Source organism: Microcaecilia unicolor, chromosome 13 (assembly GCF_901765095.1).
Source record: "Microcaecilia unicolor chromosome 13, aMicUni1.1, whole genome shotgun sequence".
In the NCBI taxonomy this organism is placed as follows: domain Eukaryota; kingdom Metazoa; phylum Chordata; class Amphibia; order Gymnophiona; family Siphonopidae; genus Microcaecilia; species Microcaecilia unicolor.
Window position 1 is genome coordinate 59,007,727 of NC_044043.1, and position 17,129 is coordinate 59,024,855.

Genomic DNA, 17,129 nt, shown 5'->3' on the forward strand with positions numbered 1-17,129 from the left:
CGCCAGACACTGGGGACCTATTTCGGGAGAACTTTTTACCTAAACTACGCGAACTTTTGCAAGAATTGGACAGATGGGGAGGGTTGCATATGTCATGGATGGGTAGAATAGCAGCGGTTAAGATGACAATACTCCCCAAACTTCTGTATCTGTTTATGGCAGTGACAGTTCATATACCATATACATTTTTTCACACTCTTCATAAGAAAATGTTCGCCTTTATCTGGCGTAGAAGACCACCTCGAGTGGCTCGTAGTGTCCTCTTTCAATTACGGAAAGATGGGGGTATGGGAGTGCCTAACTTTAGCCTATATTATAGAGCTGCCCTATTTCAGATGCTGTCCTCGGTACAGAGAGGCCCGAATAAGTTGTGGACCTATGATGCGCAATGGGGCTTAAAAGGGGTGCCAATATGGGCAGTAGCGTGGCTCCCCTTGCCGCTCATACGAGACCTTATCTCGGGAATACGGGGCCCGATGGGGGTGATCCTGGGGGAATGGGTTAGATGTAGAGCGGCTTGGTTCCCTGGGTGTAAATATCATGTGATGACCCCTATCATCTTTGCAACCGACTTCACTCCAGGTCGGACAGATGGGGTATATAGACATTGGTCTGCAGCCTCGCTGCGCTTGCTGGGCCAAGTATGGGAAGATGGGAAGTGCCATTCATTTCACACACTTCAGGAGGAATTTGGGTTAGGGGACAAAGATTACTTCTATTACATGCAGATTAGAGACTTTATACAGAGAAAAGCGAGAGAGGACTTATCCCTTGCAGACACAGAGCTCGAGTTAGCCATGAGATCAGGGGAAGGTAAAGGGGGGATATCCCGCATTTACAGAGCTATGTTGTATAAGACCCAACCACTGGGCAAATACATTAAGAAATGGGAGACGACACTGGGTGCCACATATGATCCACTGGTTTGGAAAAGAATATTTAAACGTTTATTGGCATTTTCAGTAGCTACTCCTTTATTGGAAAATGGGTATAAGATGTTGTATCAATGGTATATGACCCCGAGCCGACTTTTCCGCATTTTTAAAAATGGATCGGCAGTTTGCTGGCGTAGGTGCGGGGCAGAAGGTACATTTTGGCATATCTGGTGGGAGTGTCCAATGATACAGCAGTTCTGGCAGGACTTACAGTCCAGATTGCAGAGCGGGATGGGGCTGGTGATAAAGTTTGATGCTGACTTATGTCTGTTGAATTTAGTTGCAAAAGAGAGTAAAGGCTCCTGCTCTGCACTTTTACGATACATTGTTACAGCAGCCAGGACCTTAATTGCAAAGTATTGGAAACAACAAACACTACCCACTGTGGACCAAGTACTTACCAAGGTGGACTATTGCTGTATGATGGATAAATTAACTGCCATGCGAAGAGGAGGAATGGTGAGATTTCTTAAAACCTGGTCCACTTATGTAGAGTGGCGAGGGCTTACAGGATGAGGAGTATATTCGGTGATTCTTGTGGCAAAACAATGTGTAATCCTTTGATGATGTGTTCCTGAGAGGGGTGGGAGGGGGGAGTTCAGGGTTTTTTTTTTTTTTTGTACTGCATAATGTATGGCATCTATTGTCAATATGCGTTAATGTATGCTCTGAAAACTGTTAACTCTAATAAAAAGATAAATAAAAAAAAAAAAAAAAAAGAAAAGGTACAGAGAAGGGTGACGAAAATGATAAAGGGGCTAGGATGATGTCCCTATGAGGAAAGGCTAAAGAGGCTAGGGCTCTTCAGCTTGAAGAAGAGATGGCTGAGGGGAAATATGATAGACGTTTATAAAATAATGAGTGGAATGGAACGGGTAGATGTGAATCTATTGTTTATTCTTTCCAAAAATACTAGGACTAGGGGGCATGCAATGAAGCTACAAAATAGTAAATTTAAAATGAATTGGAGAAAATATTTCTTCACTCAATGTGTAATTAAACTCTGGAATTCATTGCCAGAGAATGTAGTAAAAGCAGTTAGCTTAGCAGGGTTTTAAAAAAAGGTTTGGATAGCTTCCTAAAAGAAAAAGTACTGTTTTGGGATCTTGCCATGTACTTGTGACCTGGATTGGCCACTGTTGGAAACAGGATGTTGGGCTTGATGGACCTTCAGTCTGTCCCATTATGGCAATACTTATGTACCACCATGTCATTGTCTGCCACTGCTTGGACCACCTTCCCCCAGATCAGGGGGAGCAATTTCAGCAAGGACAAGTGCATTTCAAATCTCCAGGCAGTTGATGGACCACGAAGCTTCTAGTAGGGTCCAAAGTCCATTGTGTCACCCGACCCAAGGCACTGGGCTCCCCCCACCCTTGAAGACTTGCATCAGTGGTGACTTATCGCCCACCCAATGAGGGGGTGTACCAGGTCCCTTGGTGATCCCGAGTAGGGAGGTAGTCTCTCTTGTACCACAAGTGACCCTGTATCACCTTGGATCAGTGGGTTCTGGCAATGTCAAGAGGTGTTATACCCTGGAACTGGCTTGCACCCCACCAGACGCCTTCATGGTGCCTCCCTGTGGCTCGAAGCTAAAGTGGCTGGCTATTTCTCTAACTCTGCAGAGGTGGGCTTGGTGGAGCTCATCCTGGTAGCGAACACGACCTGGGGTGTTATTCCATTTATTTCATAATCCCAAAGAAGGGAGGTTCCTTTCGACACATCGTGAACCTCAGAGGGATGAATGTCTGCCTCTGGGTGCAGTATTTTTGAATGGAGACTCTTCACTTCATGATCACCTTCATTTGTCTGGGCAAGTTTCTGACCTCATAGAGACCCATCTGCACATTCCTATCATGGATTATCATAGGTCTACTTCTGCATTCTGTATGTTAGGATGCCATTATCAGTTTTGGGTCCTCCTGTTTGGGCTGGTCATGGCTCCCCATATCTTTTTCAAGGTGATGGTGGTGGCAGTGTATTTATGGCACCAAGGCATTCAGGTTCTTCTTTATCTGGATGATTGGTTGATCTGAGCTGACTCCGAGGCAGACTTGGCTAAGATAGCCACCTCTCAGGTCACTGTCCTTCAGGTGGGTCTGGGCTGGGCAGTGAATCAAGTTGAGTCACCTATTCTCTACTGGTCCTGGAGCTTTAATATAGCCTGGGGGCTGGTGTCCCTCCCAGAGGACCAGGTGGCCAAACTTTGTATCCAGAAGCGCAAGCTGTGCAAGTTGCCTGTCCCTAGGATCAACAGATAGTCCCAAACCCTGGGTTCTTTGGCAGCACCTATGGAGGTGGTAACACATGTCGCCTTTTCAGTCTGCCCTTTTGTCTTGCTGGGCCTCAAGTCTCTCAGAACTTCAATCACCAATTACCACTCCCTGCCAAGGTGAGGGCCTATCTGGACTGGTGGAACAGTCTTGTGTGCGTGCCAAGAAAGGAACACTGCTTAAAGGGCCTGCTAGTGCTTGAAGCCTAGGCCACTGAGCGCCATCTGTCTGAAAATGACCCGTTCCCTCTAGTTGCCGGGGACTGCCAAGAACCTTACTGCCTAGGTTTAGGAAGCTGGAGAGGCCGTGCCTTGCACATGCCCTTCTTCAGGTCCTTTTTGAACCACCACCACATCTGAAAGGGCAGCTCATGAGAAGGTTCTTGGAAGCAGTGTCTGCAGCCCAACGGCACAACCAGTGATTAAAACACAAGAGGAGGCCACCGGCAGAGAAGAATGATGCACCTGGTTGCAAAAGACGTCAGCCAGAAAGGCCATGCCGACTGCTGCAACCAATGTAGAACTGGCCTAGCCACACAACCCTCACAAATGGTAGCCTGTGCACTCGATGTCCCGGAGGCAAACCCCAGCCAAAGCTACTACTCCACTCACTTCTCATGGAGCTCACTGAGGGTTGAGCCCCTTTGCACCAAGAAAGCAGTCTTTTTAGTCACCATTGTGTTGAGTGTGTTAACTCTGGGGTACATCCAGTACCTTTCCATCTCCTCAGGGACAAATGGATACAGGCAATCCAGGGTGGAAACAGTCCGTCACAGCAGGGGTACACAGAAGCAGAAGGTTTACTCAACTGCCAGCTCTTGCAGACAGAACAGCATCTGCCAGAAGGGATGCCCGGCAATTTGTCTGCCATCCTGCTACTCACTGTGGGTGTGCTCACTTTTTTTTTCTTTTTTAAACAAGCAGACTTTTTTTTACTCTAGTAGCTTTAGAAAGAAATAAAGCTAAACTAGAAAAAGCCAAATTTTATTTTATTTTTTGCACTGCCTAGGGAGCTGTGGGAGAGCCCGGAGGGAGGGGAAAGACACCCAAATAGGGTGTAGGGTGGGGACCCAAAACCCTCTGTTGGGATTCTCATGGAGCCGCTAAAAACTGTGACTGGGGGCAGTGGAGCCACCCTCTGTGCTTTAGCAAGTCTGGTCCTCGTTAGGCTCTATAACGCTGTGCGGCCTTGGCCCGCAGATTTAGGCCAGGGACCAGGAGCACCAGCCTGAACAACTTACCACCTGCTAGAGGTAGAGAAAATACTGGAGTTTTCTACTGAGCACCAGCCCCTTATACCAGTGACTTCACTGGAAAAGACTAGTTTCTCTACCTCCATCTTCTGGTAGGAGCAGATAACACCCATTAGTTCAGGACAGTAGGCCCCAGATGACAAGGAATGTAGCAAATCCACAAAGTTTGGGAATTTTATGCTCAGTTTATGTACCTGAATTGCCTCTTGGGGCACAGAGGTCGCCAGCATCACCATAACCTTGAAAAAGGGTGCGGGGCTGTGGCCAGCTCAAAGGGTAACACCCGGAACTGAAAATGTCTCCCCACACAGCAAACTGCAGAAATCCCTGCTCGTAGAGTCTTCATGCAGAAATAGTGAAACCCGAGGAACTGATTCACCTTCCTGAGGTCGAGCACAGGTCTGAAGGAGCCTCTTTTCTTCTGCACCACGAAAAAGATTGAATATCGATCTGTGCGCCTTTCGAGCAGCGGAACTGGAACTACTGCCTCAATGGTCATCAGTTACTGTAACGCTGCTTGAACTGCCTCCCGTTTGGCAGCTGTTGCACACCGGGATGCCAAGACAGAATCTCTGACGTGAGAACCCAATTCCAGCTTGTAGCTTTCTTTGATAACCTTGAGAACCCATTGATCTGAGGTGATCTTGGCCCACTCTTGGTAATAGAGCATCAGCCGACCCCCTATTCTCAACACCAAAAAGAGTGGACCAGAGCCCCATCATTGCGAGGGACGACCGGCAGCTCCCTGTTGGGCTGCTGAGCCCGCTCCTCTTTTCTCCCCACAAAAGGAAGATCACTGTTAGAATGAAGATGTCCAACCTGGGCGATAGCGGCAAGCCTCCCAAAACCGGGGCCTCAATGGTTCAGTCCTAGCCGAAGCTCTAGGCTTATCTTCCGGAAGCCGTTGGGATTTGGAATCCCCCAAATCTTAAACAATCTTCTTTAAGTTCTCATCAAACAGAAGCTTGCCCTGAAAGGGCAACCCAGTGTCATAGCCAGAGCAACCTGTACAAAGTTACCACCAAGGCCATCTGCTTTGCCAAAGCTCACACAAGATCATATAAGGCATCTGCAAGGTAAGCCAGTCCTGTTTCCATCTTAAGAAAAGTCACCATCACAGAGGGAACAGCATCCCGATACTGTTCCACAGCTTGCTAAAGCCAGCTACGGGAAGCCCGGGCCATGTACAAACTACCAATGAAATCTTGGAGGGCCAGAGCAGCCACCTCAAATGAGTGCTTTAAAGTAGCTTTCAAACGCAGATCCTGCATGTCCATCAAGGCGACCCCCCCCCCCCCCCAGAGGGAGGTCTTCTTGGTGACCGCCATCACCAGCACATCTACCCTAGGTAGGGCAAACATTTCCACTTGACCACCCTGCACTAGGTACATGTGAGACATGGCTTTGGCCACCTTCAGAGATGCATCTGAATCAGCCCACTGCGCTGTGATGATCTCCTGGATGGCCTCATGTACATGGAAAGCCCTGGCTGGTTTTCTAGTGCCTAGCTATCCTCACATTTACTGCCGCAGCAATCTGTGCCTCAGGATCTTCTATATGCAGGACTTCCACGGCACTCGAGATGAGAGAGGCCAACTCTTCCCTATAAAAAATCTGTACCGAAATGGGATCATCCGACTCCTCCAAAATGATCTCACCCTCCTCCAAATCCTCCATACTCAAGGTCCTTAATGAGCCCCCCCCCCCCCCTTGAACATACTGGGAGTGAAGGGGCGGAGTGACGGGGTCCTACCAAACCTCCGTCAGACCTCGAGTCCAAGCGTCTACACTTGTGAGCCTAATCCACATAAGACTGGTATAAAATCCTGTCCCAAATCCCCCAGGGAACTCCCTGGGACCTGCAGCCCTATCGCAGGCTGAGAGGGAGGAAGAGCCCACTTCATCAGATATGCCTGATGAAGAAGCAATATGAAATTGGGAGGAAAACCCTCATCCGATGCAGCTGGGCCTGCCAAAACCGCAGGATCCATCTCAGAAGCCGAACAAGACCCCCAGCCGCCCTCCTTTCCTGCCAATTCCACAGCAATTTGGACTAAGGGTGAAGGTGTGAGCTGCAATGAGTCCAAAGTTGCTACCGTGGGAAAATCCAAAATGGCACCTGCACTGGTAATCCCCATGTAGAAAAACGCCGCACCAGGGTAGAGAGACCCGGTATCTCCCACTAACGCTTTGGATCACCCTGCGCTGCATATTCCCGCTGCACTTCTATGCTTTCTGTGGGGGGAACATCTTTTAACTGTTTCTGCCACTATAACCACCGGGAACGCTCCACGGAGGGAAATGGGTCAAAGGAAGAAAAGCGCGCTCACCCACAGTGCCGCTCAGCCACGAAGCCTCCCTTTAACAAGCTGAATGACTCACCGGTCCAGTAGCACACTGATACTGCACTCTGTCCAGGCTGAGCTAACAAAATAGCACTGCACCGGCAAACCCCCTCCTTCCAACATCAGACCCCTCCCCTAACTTCCAGCTCTCCCTTGAGGTCTAGTGGGGAACAGGAGAGATCTCCCATCACGTTTGAGTTTCTGGGTTCAGAATAAATGTATGACTCCTAATAGCAGCCTCACAGGATTGCATATAGTATATAGGGATCAAACTGCCAAATGAGAATTATTCACCTAATGCAGAGAAGAGCAGAAGTGATTCTTGGTTGCTTCTGCTCCATCCCCCTCCAACATAAGAAAAAAAAGAGGGGGAGGGGTTGTCTGTACTGGGTGGTGTAAGGGGCAGCAGCTTCAGTGTAGATTTTCAAAAATTAGCATTTGCATGTGTAGATACTGGCACTTATCACATATGATGGCCTGTAGGATCTCTCTTTATGCACAACTTCTGTTTATAGAATAATTGTGGCCCTGTTATGTGCCAAGAAATACATGTGTATTTGCCAGTGTACATACAGGAATTTTATAAATGGCTCTGTGCTCTGCAAAGCCTTCTGTAAAACACCAGGGGAATTGAGCACATCCTGATCTGGACGTCTCAATCCCCCCTTCCATGACCTATCTAAAAAGGCCCTCAAAATATAGTAGAATAGACCTGAACTTCATGCAAGTGACAATTTCTTTAAAGACAATCCTTTTGAGTTCAAAACAAAAAAGCGTCCACTCAAAACTCCAGTATCTTCTATTGGTTGTTTCTGAATTGCTCCCCTATCAGAAGACATAAGGTTCAAAGGTTTATGACAAAAATCCAGCACTAGTTCACTTACATTTCTGAAGTCCAGTGTTCATCTGCGTGTGAGAAAGAAGCTGAAAGGGGAGGTCACCTGGTCCTGGCAGACAGGCCAGCATGGCAGAGAGGCACTAACACAACATGGGGTATTCACTCCTCGCACTGCAAATAGGGAGAATGAGCAGAAGGTTAGGAGACAAAATACCACAGCTGCAATACAGAGATACAGTACTGTAAGGCAATCTAACAAAAGCATACATGGAAAAGAGACGAGATACTACATTTACAGGCACTCTTCTCAGATATGCATTTCAATTAGTCTCTAGATTAAAAATGTCACCTCAGTTATTAGTGTCTGGCGTACTTAAAAGAACACTTCTGACAAGCTCTGCAAGTTCCATTAACCTGTTTATGAGCAGTTTTATCAAGATCACCTGAATACTCTTCCGTACATGCAATTACCTGACTAAATAAAGAAATAAATGGGAAAAAAATTAAAATCTCCTGCCATGTTTCTCCCTCTTGCAACAGCTTAATAAAAACTTGATACGGCTGAAGTGACATTTTAAAATGGCACAGCTGTACAGAAAATGAGAACTAAAAAAAACTTGAAAACAAGTACCTGGCCACAGACACTGTCCTCTGGGAAGATAACTGAAAACAGCAGAGTACCGAACTGGCACCTGTGTTGAAGGCTGCTTATTCTAAAAACACCAAATAGAGGAGATGCAGATCATGTAAATATGTACATGCTCAAAATACAGTTCTAAGCTGAAGGACGCCTACACCGCTGGTCACAGCTCCATGCTGTGAAGCCTTCGTTTCATTTCATGCAACTGGTTCCAACACATGCATCATGGAGAGTATTTCAGGAGTTCATAGAGACAACCTGCTTTTAACAGTCATTTCTCTATAAACCACTATGATGGCATCACCTGTGCTGTGATGTGTCAAAAGAAAACCACATAAAACTACCATTTTGACGTACTATGTTAGAGAGGTGTCTTTATGACATATTTAGTTTATTGCTTGGGATTTATTAACCGCCTTTATGAAGAGATTCACCCAAGGCGATGTAGCAGTTACAGTTTAACATAAAACTTACGATTTTGTTAACAGCATAACAACAGTAAAATGACCAAATATAAACACACACAAACATTTTGATACGGTTACTTCAACAGGGAATATCTACCCAGCAACTTCCTCACCCCACTAAATAGAAGCTTGCTTTAGTATTACCAGTTTATGAGGGTGACAAGAACATAGATATGCCATGTGGGTCCTATCTTCAATCTGGACCGCTAGGAGTACCTGGCAGGTCCAAAGATTAAACCTATTCCTTGTTGCTCATTTCCATGGATAAGTGTGTGTGTGTGTGGGGGGGGGGGGGGGTTCTATCTGGCGAGGATCATTCATAGATTTTTTTCTTCTCTTGGAACCTGGCCGAAACACTTTTAAACCTAGTTAGCTGCCTTAACCACATCTTATGGAAAATTCCACAGATAATTCACTGAGTGAAAAAAAAAAAATCAAACTAATTTCTCCAATTTCTTGCAGTCTGTTGGAACTAGGACTAGGGGACACTTAAGAGTTGAAAGGGTAACTTCACAGAGATCCCAACTGATTCAGGTACTTAGACAACTATTACTATTTACCAAACCCAAACCCTCCCCCCAGCAATATACTCCATCCTGCTCTCCAGAGCTCAATTTTCACAAATTCAATACATAACTAAGAGCGAGAATTTGGAAGTATAAATACCCTCCAAATTTACCTGTGCTATCATTCTCTCTCATCTCACATGTGAAACTCTAAGCAGAATTTGGCATGTCATGGTAGAGATGTCAGGGCCATGTCAAGAATTTTAGCAAGCAACAACTGTGACCTTTTTATATTTCCATTTTAGGAAAGCAAAATGACAACAGTGTTTGTTGAAAAGGGAGCAGAGAAAAACATTTCCATAAAGCTATTTTGTATCCTCCTCAACATATCCTGGCATTATTAACAGATTTAAAGTAAGAAACAGATCTGTAGTGCAGAGATTTAACAGACCTCCATCAAAGGTACAAACAGCTTCACAAATGTCTCACTTTTTTATCATAACTAGTCAGTACAGTCATATGTCCAGTGTGCATGCCATGGAAGCCTGGGAGGGCACAGATCCAAAGAGCATAGCTTGAACAATCTGAGAGGAATTCTACAGATAATCAACTCCCCATTGACTCCTGAGATCAAAAAAGGCTATTTCTTTCCAAATGTTAAATGCTAACCATGTGAAAAGCAAATGTGAAATGATATTTAGCACTCAAGGTAAAAAGAAATCATAATTGGCTAGTGCAAAGACTGACCACCTTCAGAATTTGGAAATATGAAGCATTCCAGTTCTTCCAGAAATTAAACCCAATGATAGGGAGTAGTACTGAAAGTGGTACTTTTTTAAATTAAATTTTAATATTAAATTCCAAACTAAACAGAAAATTATCTGGGTAATTTGGTATACTGTACTAAGCCCCCATTATGAGGAACAAGAAAGTAATACAAAGCAATTAAAAAAAAAAAAAAAAAAAGATATCAACAAGATTCAAAATAAATCTAGCTATCTGGTGGTACATCTGTATTTCCTATGCTCTTAAAAAATATATAAGGTAGTTTTTGCTAACAACAACAACAACAACAACAACAACAGTCCTCTGAGAAAGGTTAAAAAAACAAAAAAAACAACCCAAAATGCTTCCATTGCCAAGAAATTTACAGGGGAGACTAAAAAGAAAAGTTTCTACTAACTGAAGAACTTTATATTTCAAATCTAGAAAACTGTGTTCTTCTCAGCGGTGTGGCATGTGCCACATCTGGATTTCTTGGCCACAAGAGAGGAAATTTTTTGAAATAACTCTTCAACACCTATATTTTATCCTTCTCTGCTGAAAAGTGATGAGGAGGCAGCGCTAGAAGGAATGGCAAAATTAGGTTCTTACCTTGGTAATTTTCTTTCCTTTAGTCACAGCAGATGAAATCTATTAACTGATGGGTTGTATCCGCCTACCAGCAGGTGGAGATAGAGAACACTGAAAGACCATAGTGCCTCTAGGACAGCAAGCCCCAACTGCCTTCAGTATTTGAGATTTCCAAAGCAGAGTGAACCATAAAGGTATAATAACATAAACTTTCCTCACAGCGAACAATTGCCCCATAACAGGAGCGTCAAAGGAGGGACGATCTCAACCTCCTGTAGAAGAACATCATGTAGAAATTCTGATAACTGTTTTCCAACTTCTCCCAATGAGATTTATATCTGCATGAAAGATCTGAACAAAAAACAAAGTCAGACATGGAGGGATCATGGATTCATCTGCTGTGACTAAAGGAAAGAAAATTACCTAGGACTTGTCCTATCTAGGGCCAAGGAGGGAACACATACTACTACTACTTAACATTTCTAGAGCGCTACTAGGGTTACGCAGCGCTGTACAGTTTAACAAAAAGGACAGTCCCTGCTCAAAGGAGCTTACAATCTAAAGGACGAAATGTCAAGTTGGGGCAGTCTAGATTTCTTGAATAGAGGTATAGTGGTTAGGTGCCGAAGGCGACATTGAAGAGGTGGGCTTTGAGCAAGGATTTGAAGATGGGCAGGGAGGGGACCTGGCGTATGGGCTCATGGAGTTTATTCCAAGCATGGGATGAGGCGAGGCAGAAAGGGCGGAGCCTGGAGTTGGCGGTGGTGGAGAAGGGTACTGAAAGGAGGGATTTGTCTTGAGAGTGGAGGTTATGGGTAGGAACGTAAGGGGAGATGAGGGTAGAGAGGTAAGGAGGGGCTGCAGATCGAGTGCATTTGTAGGTTAGTAGCAGAAGCTTGAACTGTATGTGGTACCTGATCGGAAGCCAGTGAAGTGATTTGAGGAGAGGGGTGATATGATTATATCGGTCCAGGCGGAAGATAAGACGTGCAGCAGAGTTCTGAACGGACTGTAGTGGGGGGATAGATGGCAAAGTGGGAGGCCAGTGAGGAGTAGGTTGCAGTAGTCAAGGCGAGAGGTAATGAGACAGTGGATGAGAGTTCGGGTGGTGTGCTCAGAGAGCAAAGGGCGAATTTTGCTAATGTTATAGGAGGAAGAAGCGACAGGTCTTGGCTATCTGCTGGATATGCGCAGAGAAGGAGAGGGAGGAGTCGAAGATGACTCCGAGGCTGCGGGCAGACGAGACGGGGACGATGAGGGTGTTATCAACTGAGATAGAGAGTGAAGGGAGAGGAGAAGTGGGTTTGGGTGGGAAGACAATAAGCTCGGTCTTGGCCATGTTCAGTTTCAGGTGGCGGTTGGACATCCAGGTAGCAATGTCGGATAAGCAGGCCGATACTTTGGCCTGGGTTTCCGCAGTGATGTGTGGTGTGGAGAGATAAAGCTGGGTGTCGTCAGCATAAAGATGATAGTGGAAACCATGAGATGAGATCAGGGAGCCCAGGGAAGAGGTGTAGATTGAAAAAAGATGGGGTCCAAGGACAGATCCCTGAGGAACTCCATCAGACAACGGGATGGGGGTGGATGGGGGTGGAGGAAGAGCCATGAAAATGTACTCTGAAGGTACGGTGGGAGAAATAAGAGGAGACCCAGGAGAGGACAGAGCCCTGGAACCCAAATGAGGATAGTGTGGCAAGCAGTAAATTGTGATTGACAGTGTCAAAAGCGGCGGATAGGTCAAGAAGGATGAGGATGGAGTAGTGACCTTTGGATTTGGCAAGGAACAGGTCATTGCAGACTTTAGATAGTGCCGTTTGTCGAGTGTAGCGGGCGAAAGCTGGATTGAAGCGGATCGAGGATGGCATGAGAGGAGAGAAAATCAAGGCAACGGCTGTGCACGGCGCGTTCAAGTATCTTGGAGAGGAAGGGTAGGAGGGAAATGGGGCGGTAGTTGGAGGGACAGGTAGAGTCAAGTGATGGTTTTTTGAGGAGTGGTGTGACTACCGCATGCTTGAAGATGTCAGGGACAGTTGCAGTGGAGAGAGAGAGGTTGAGGATATGACAGATGGTGGGGGTGATAGTAGGAGCAATGGTGCTAAGTAAGTTGGTGGGGATGGGTCTGATGAACAGGTGGTGCATTTCGAGGAGGAAAGAAGATGGGCGGTTTCCTGTTCGGTGATGTCAGGAAAAGAGGAGGAGGAGGCCTGGGTTGGTTGGTTGAGGGAGTGGGTTATAGGATGAAGAGGAGGAGATGGTTTGGTGGTGAATTCGAGGTTGATCTTCTGCACCTTGTCGCGGAAGTAGTCAGCCAGTGATTGAGGGGAGAGTGAGGGGGGGGGGGGAGCGGAGGGCACTTTGAGGAGAGAGTTAAGGGTGGCGAAGAGATGACGAGGGTTAGGGCTGAGGGAATTAGTCAATTGGGTGTAATAGTCCTGTTTGGCGAGGAATAGGGAGGACTGGAAGAAGGATAGCATGAATTTGTAGTGAATGAAATCAGTAAGGGTGCGAGATTTCCTCCAGAGGTGTTCAGCCAATCGGGTGCAGGAGCGAAGGTATCGGGTGCAAGGGGTTAGCCAGGGCTGGGGATTAGTATGCCTTGTGGGATGGGAGATGGATGGTGCAAGGGCGTCCAGAGCAGAGGAGAGAGTGGCATTGTAAGTGGAGACAGCCTTGTCAACAGACTCGGAGGACATGATGGAAGGGAGGAGAGCAGAGATTCTGGAGGATAAGGTGGGAGGGTCGACAGCCTGGAGATTCCTGGAAGTAGTGGTTAGTGTTGGGCGGGACTGAGGTGGAGGGTGATGAAGTGTGAAGGTGATCAGGTGATGGTCAGAGAGAGGAAGAGCTGAGGCGCAGAAATTGGAGGGTGAGCAGGTAGAGGAGAGGACGAGGTCAAGACAGTGGCCAGAATGGTGAGTAGGGGTGGTGGAGCTCAGTTGGAGGTTGAAGGAGGAGGTTAGAGTGAGGAACTGAGAAGCGTATGAGTCGGATGGGTTATCAGTGTGTATGTTAAAGTGTCCAAGAATGAGGGATGGAGATGAGGGCTCAAGAAAAACAGAGAGCCAGGCATCGAAGTCGGTTAGGAAGGAAGAAAGGGACTTATCAGGGGGGCGGTAAATGACTGCAACTCTGAGTGGCAGCAGGTAGAATAGACGGATGGAGTGAACTTCAAAGGATGAGAAGCAGTGAGACTGTGGTAGGAGGAGAGGTTGAAAACTGCAGGAGGGCGAAAGTAGTAACCCGACGCTGCCACCACGGCCAACTGGGCGGGCAGAATGGGAGAAAAGATAACCTCCATGGCATAGGGCTGCGACTGAGACAGAGTCATCAGGGGTGAGCCAGGTTTCAGTTAGGGCGAGCAGTTGAAGGGAATGGGAGATGAAGAGATCATGGGTGAAGGAAGACGACTCTCGGTTGCCGAGTCCGCTCTGATGAGCCAGTCGTCCAGATAAGGGTGAACTCTGATACCCTCTCGCCTGAGACAGGCAGCTACTACCACCATTACCTTGGAAAAGTACGGGGAGCTGTGGCTAGGCCGAAAGGCAAGGCCTGAAACTGGAAATGCTTTCCCAACACTGCAAAGCGAAGGAACCGCTGGTGTGGAGGCCAGATAGGAATGTGCAAATAAGCTTCTTTTAGGTCCAGAGACGTGAGAAACTCTCCTGGCTGTACCGCCGCAATGACGGACCGCAGGGTTTCCATGCGGAAATGTCGTACTCTGAAAGCCTTGTTTACTCTTCGTAAGTAGAGGATCGGCCTGAAAGACCCGTCTTTTCGAGGCACGACAAAATTAATGAAATAGCGGCCGCAGACACGTTCGGCGGGAGGCACCGGGATCACCGATCCGAGGTGCAGCAAGACTTGTAAGGTCTCTTCTACTGCCGCCCGTTTTACAGCAGTGCCGCATCAGGACTCTACAAACATGTCTCTCACCGGGGCACCGAATTCCAGTTGGTAACTTTCTCTGATCAGGTCCAGGACCCACTGATCTGAGGTAATCTTGGTCCACTCCTCTAGAAAGAGGGAAAGATGTCCTCTTATTGCAGGCGAGGAGGAGTGGACCAGCATCCCATCATTGTGGAGGACGCCCCTGAACTCCTGGCCTTGAACCGGCCCCTGCAGAACGTTTGTCTGAGCGAAAGGAGTTCCTCTGTTGAAAACGGGCACGTTGAGAAAACCCAGCAGAGCGCCCCAGGCGATACCTTCGAGCTTCATGGAAGCGAGGTCTGGAAGAGGAGGGAAACACAGAACCCTTGGAAGAAGGCCTTGGCCTATCCTCAGGTAACCTCTGGGGTTTAGATTCCCCCAGGTCTTTCACAATCTTCTTCAATTCCTCTCCAAATAACAGGAGGCCCCGGAAGGGTAGCCTCACCAGTCTTTGCTTAGAAGCCATGTCAGCCGCCCAATGCCGCAGCCAAAGAAGGCGGCGAGTGGACACCTCCACAGACATCTGTTTAGCCGAAGCGCTGACCAGATCATACAGGGCGTCAGCCAAAAATGACAGGGCCGACTCCATCCTATGGCAACCTCAAAGGGGGCCTGCACCATCGGCGGGCTGTTCCACCGCCTGCTGAAGCCCGGAAAGACATCCCCGGGCTGCATAGGAACTGCAAATAGATGCCCTCAAGGCAAGGCCCGCAATTTCTCACCGGTCCTGCATGTCTTTCAAAGCGACTCCTCCCTCTACTGGGAGAGTGGTCTTTTTAGTCACCGCCGTGACCATGCATCCCACTTTAGGTTGACCCATAGCCCTGGCCACTTTCAAAGGCCCATCGGGGTCAGACCATTGAGCAGAAATAAGCTCTTGGATAGAGTCATGCACAGGAAAGGCCAGAGTAGGCTTCTTAGTACTCGCCATCCTAAGATTAACAGAGGAGGCTTCATTAGGATCATCAATCGAGAGGGCCTGCAAGGTGTCAGTAATGAAAGCTGGCAGCTCATCGCGGTGGAAAATCCGGACTACATTGGGATCATCCAAATCCAGTGGCAAACAGGCACCCTACTCTGGATCATCCGTCCCTGAGGGTCTGCAGAACCCTCAGACTCTCCACAGCCCAACCACCCGGGGGGGGGGGGGGGGGGGGGGGGGGGGGGGGGAGGGGGATATGTGCCACTTTCAGACGGGGAATTTACCTATGTTCGGGGGAGGAAATAACCTCTGAAGTCATCCCCGGGGCATCAACACCCGGAGGGAAGCCAGGAGGCAACGCAGTGTCAGACACCTGCGGCAGAGCTCTTTTCAGCATAAAAGCCTTATGCATTAAAAGCACAAACTCAGGGGAGAAAAGATCACCCTGACCCTCTGCCACCGAACTAGGAGAAACGGATGTAGGAGCTCCTCTGGCAGCCTCTACACGAGGCGTCCCCCTGCACTCAGACTCCTCCTCAACCGTGAGGGTTGAGGCATGCGGCGCTTCCAAAATGGCGCCCGCTGCCAGCTCCGAGCGGGAAGAAACATCGCTCGGCATGCACAAACTAGCGTGAGCGTCTAAGGAGCACGTTTTACACAGCCCCGCTGCTGATCTGCGTTTACCACAACGGGAGCAGCGCTTAACTCCTTCAGCAGCCATCGTCCGTATATGTGCCATCTGATGTCCTGAGGGGTGAAAATCAAGTTCTGTTGCCTAGACCTGTTCTTATTGGAGAATCATCTGGTTTAAATAGTTTTAAATTTCTCTTAAAGATATTTGGAATGTGGTAACCAGGATTGAAAGTTTCCATGAAATTTCTGTTAAAGATATTTGGAGTGTGGTGACCAGGACTGAAAGTTCATGACGAGCCATGAATCTAAGTTTTTCCTTGTACAAAGTTACTTTCGGCTGAAATTTTATTTTCGAAGTATATTAAAGTGCTAGCTCTGTCATAAGGTAATGTATAAAAATTGCTCATTGTCCCTCTACGATCCAGGCAATGAATACTGATGAAAGAGATTTTGACTCTCTAATTTAGAGGGGGTACGTTTAACTTAACTAATTTTTAGACTCTTCAATTGATAGTTTCCTTGTCATCATCAGCAGAGGAATCCATTAACTGATGGATTGTATCCGCCTACCAGCAGGTGGAGATAGAGAACACTGAAAGACCATAGTGCCGCTAGGACGGCTAGCCCCAACTGCCTTCAGTAATTCCCTATCTCCCAGCAGGTGTGGACGTAGCTTGATCAGCTCCTGGATTTCAGACTGCTTGGGGTGGCTCCTGTGCTTTGCCAGCTGAGCAGGGGTGTTGTGGCTGGTGGTGCCCACTTTAAAGGCATATAGGTTCGCCCTTTCCCTGTCTTACCCATTCCCCCCCGCCTCCCGGAGTCCCTCTGTTGCTGCCTGCCTCCAACTTTCCTCACAGCGTAAAAAAAAAAACCCCAAAAAACCCCAAAGAGCGCGCTTTTACTGCGTGGCTGTTCTGAGGCTTTTTCCAGTGATTCTGGTTCTGTGCAGCTTGACCGGATATTCTCATCGATTGAGTGTTTCAAAGGATAAGCGCTACCAAGACCCTGGAGCAGTTTTTTTGAAACGCTGGCCATCGT

The 17,129-nt window shown here is 47.5% G+C and overlaps 1 protein-coding gene across 2 annotated transcripts in view; it reads right to left on the reverse strand.

Annotated features, from left to right (window-relative positions):
* FAM222B (family with sequence similarity 222 member B) overlaps nt 1–17,129 on the reverse strand; it is a 92,040-nt gene that overhangs the window by 9,930 nt on the left and 64,981 nt on the right. For both annotated transcript variants that reach the window (XM_030222604.1, XM_030222605.1), the window contains exon 2: nt 7,690–7,814. In XM_030222604.1, the coding sequence (XP_030078464.1) occupies nt 7,690–7,771 (82 nt within the window). In that variant the 5' untranslated portion in view covers nt 7,772–7,814. The remainder of the gene's footprint in view (nt 1–7,689; nt 7,815–17,129) is intronic.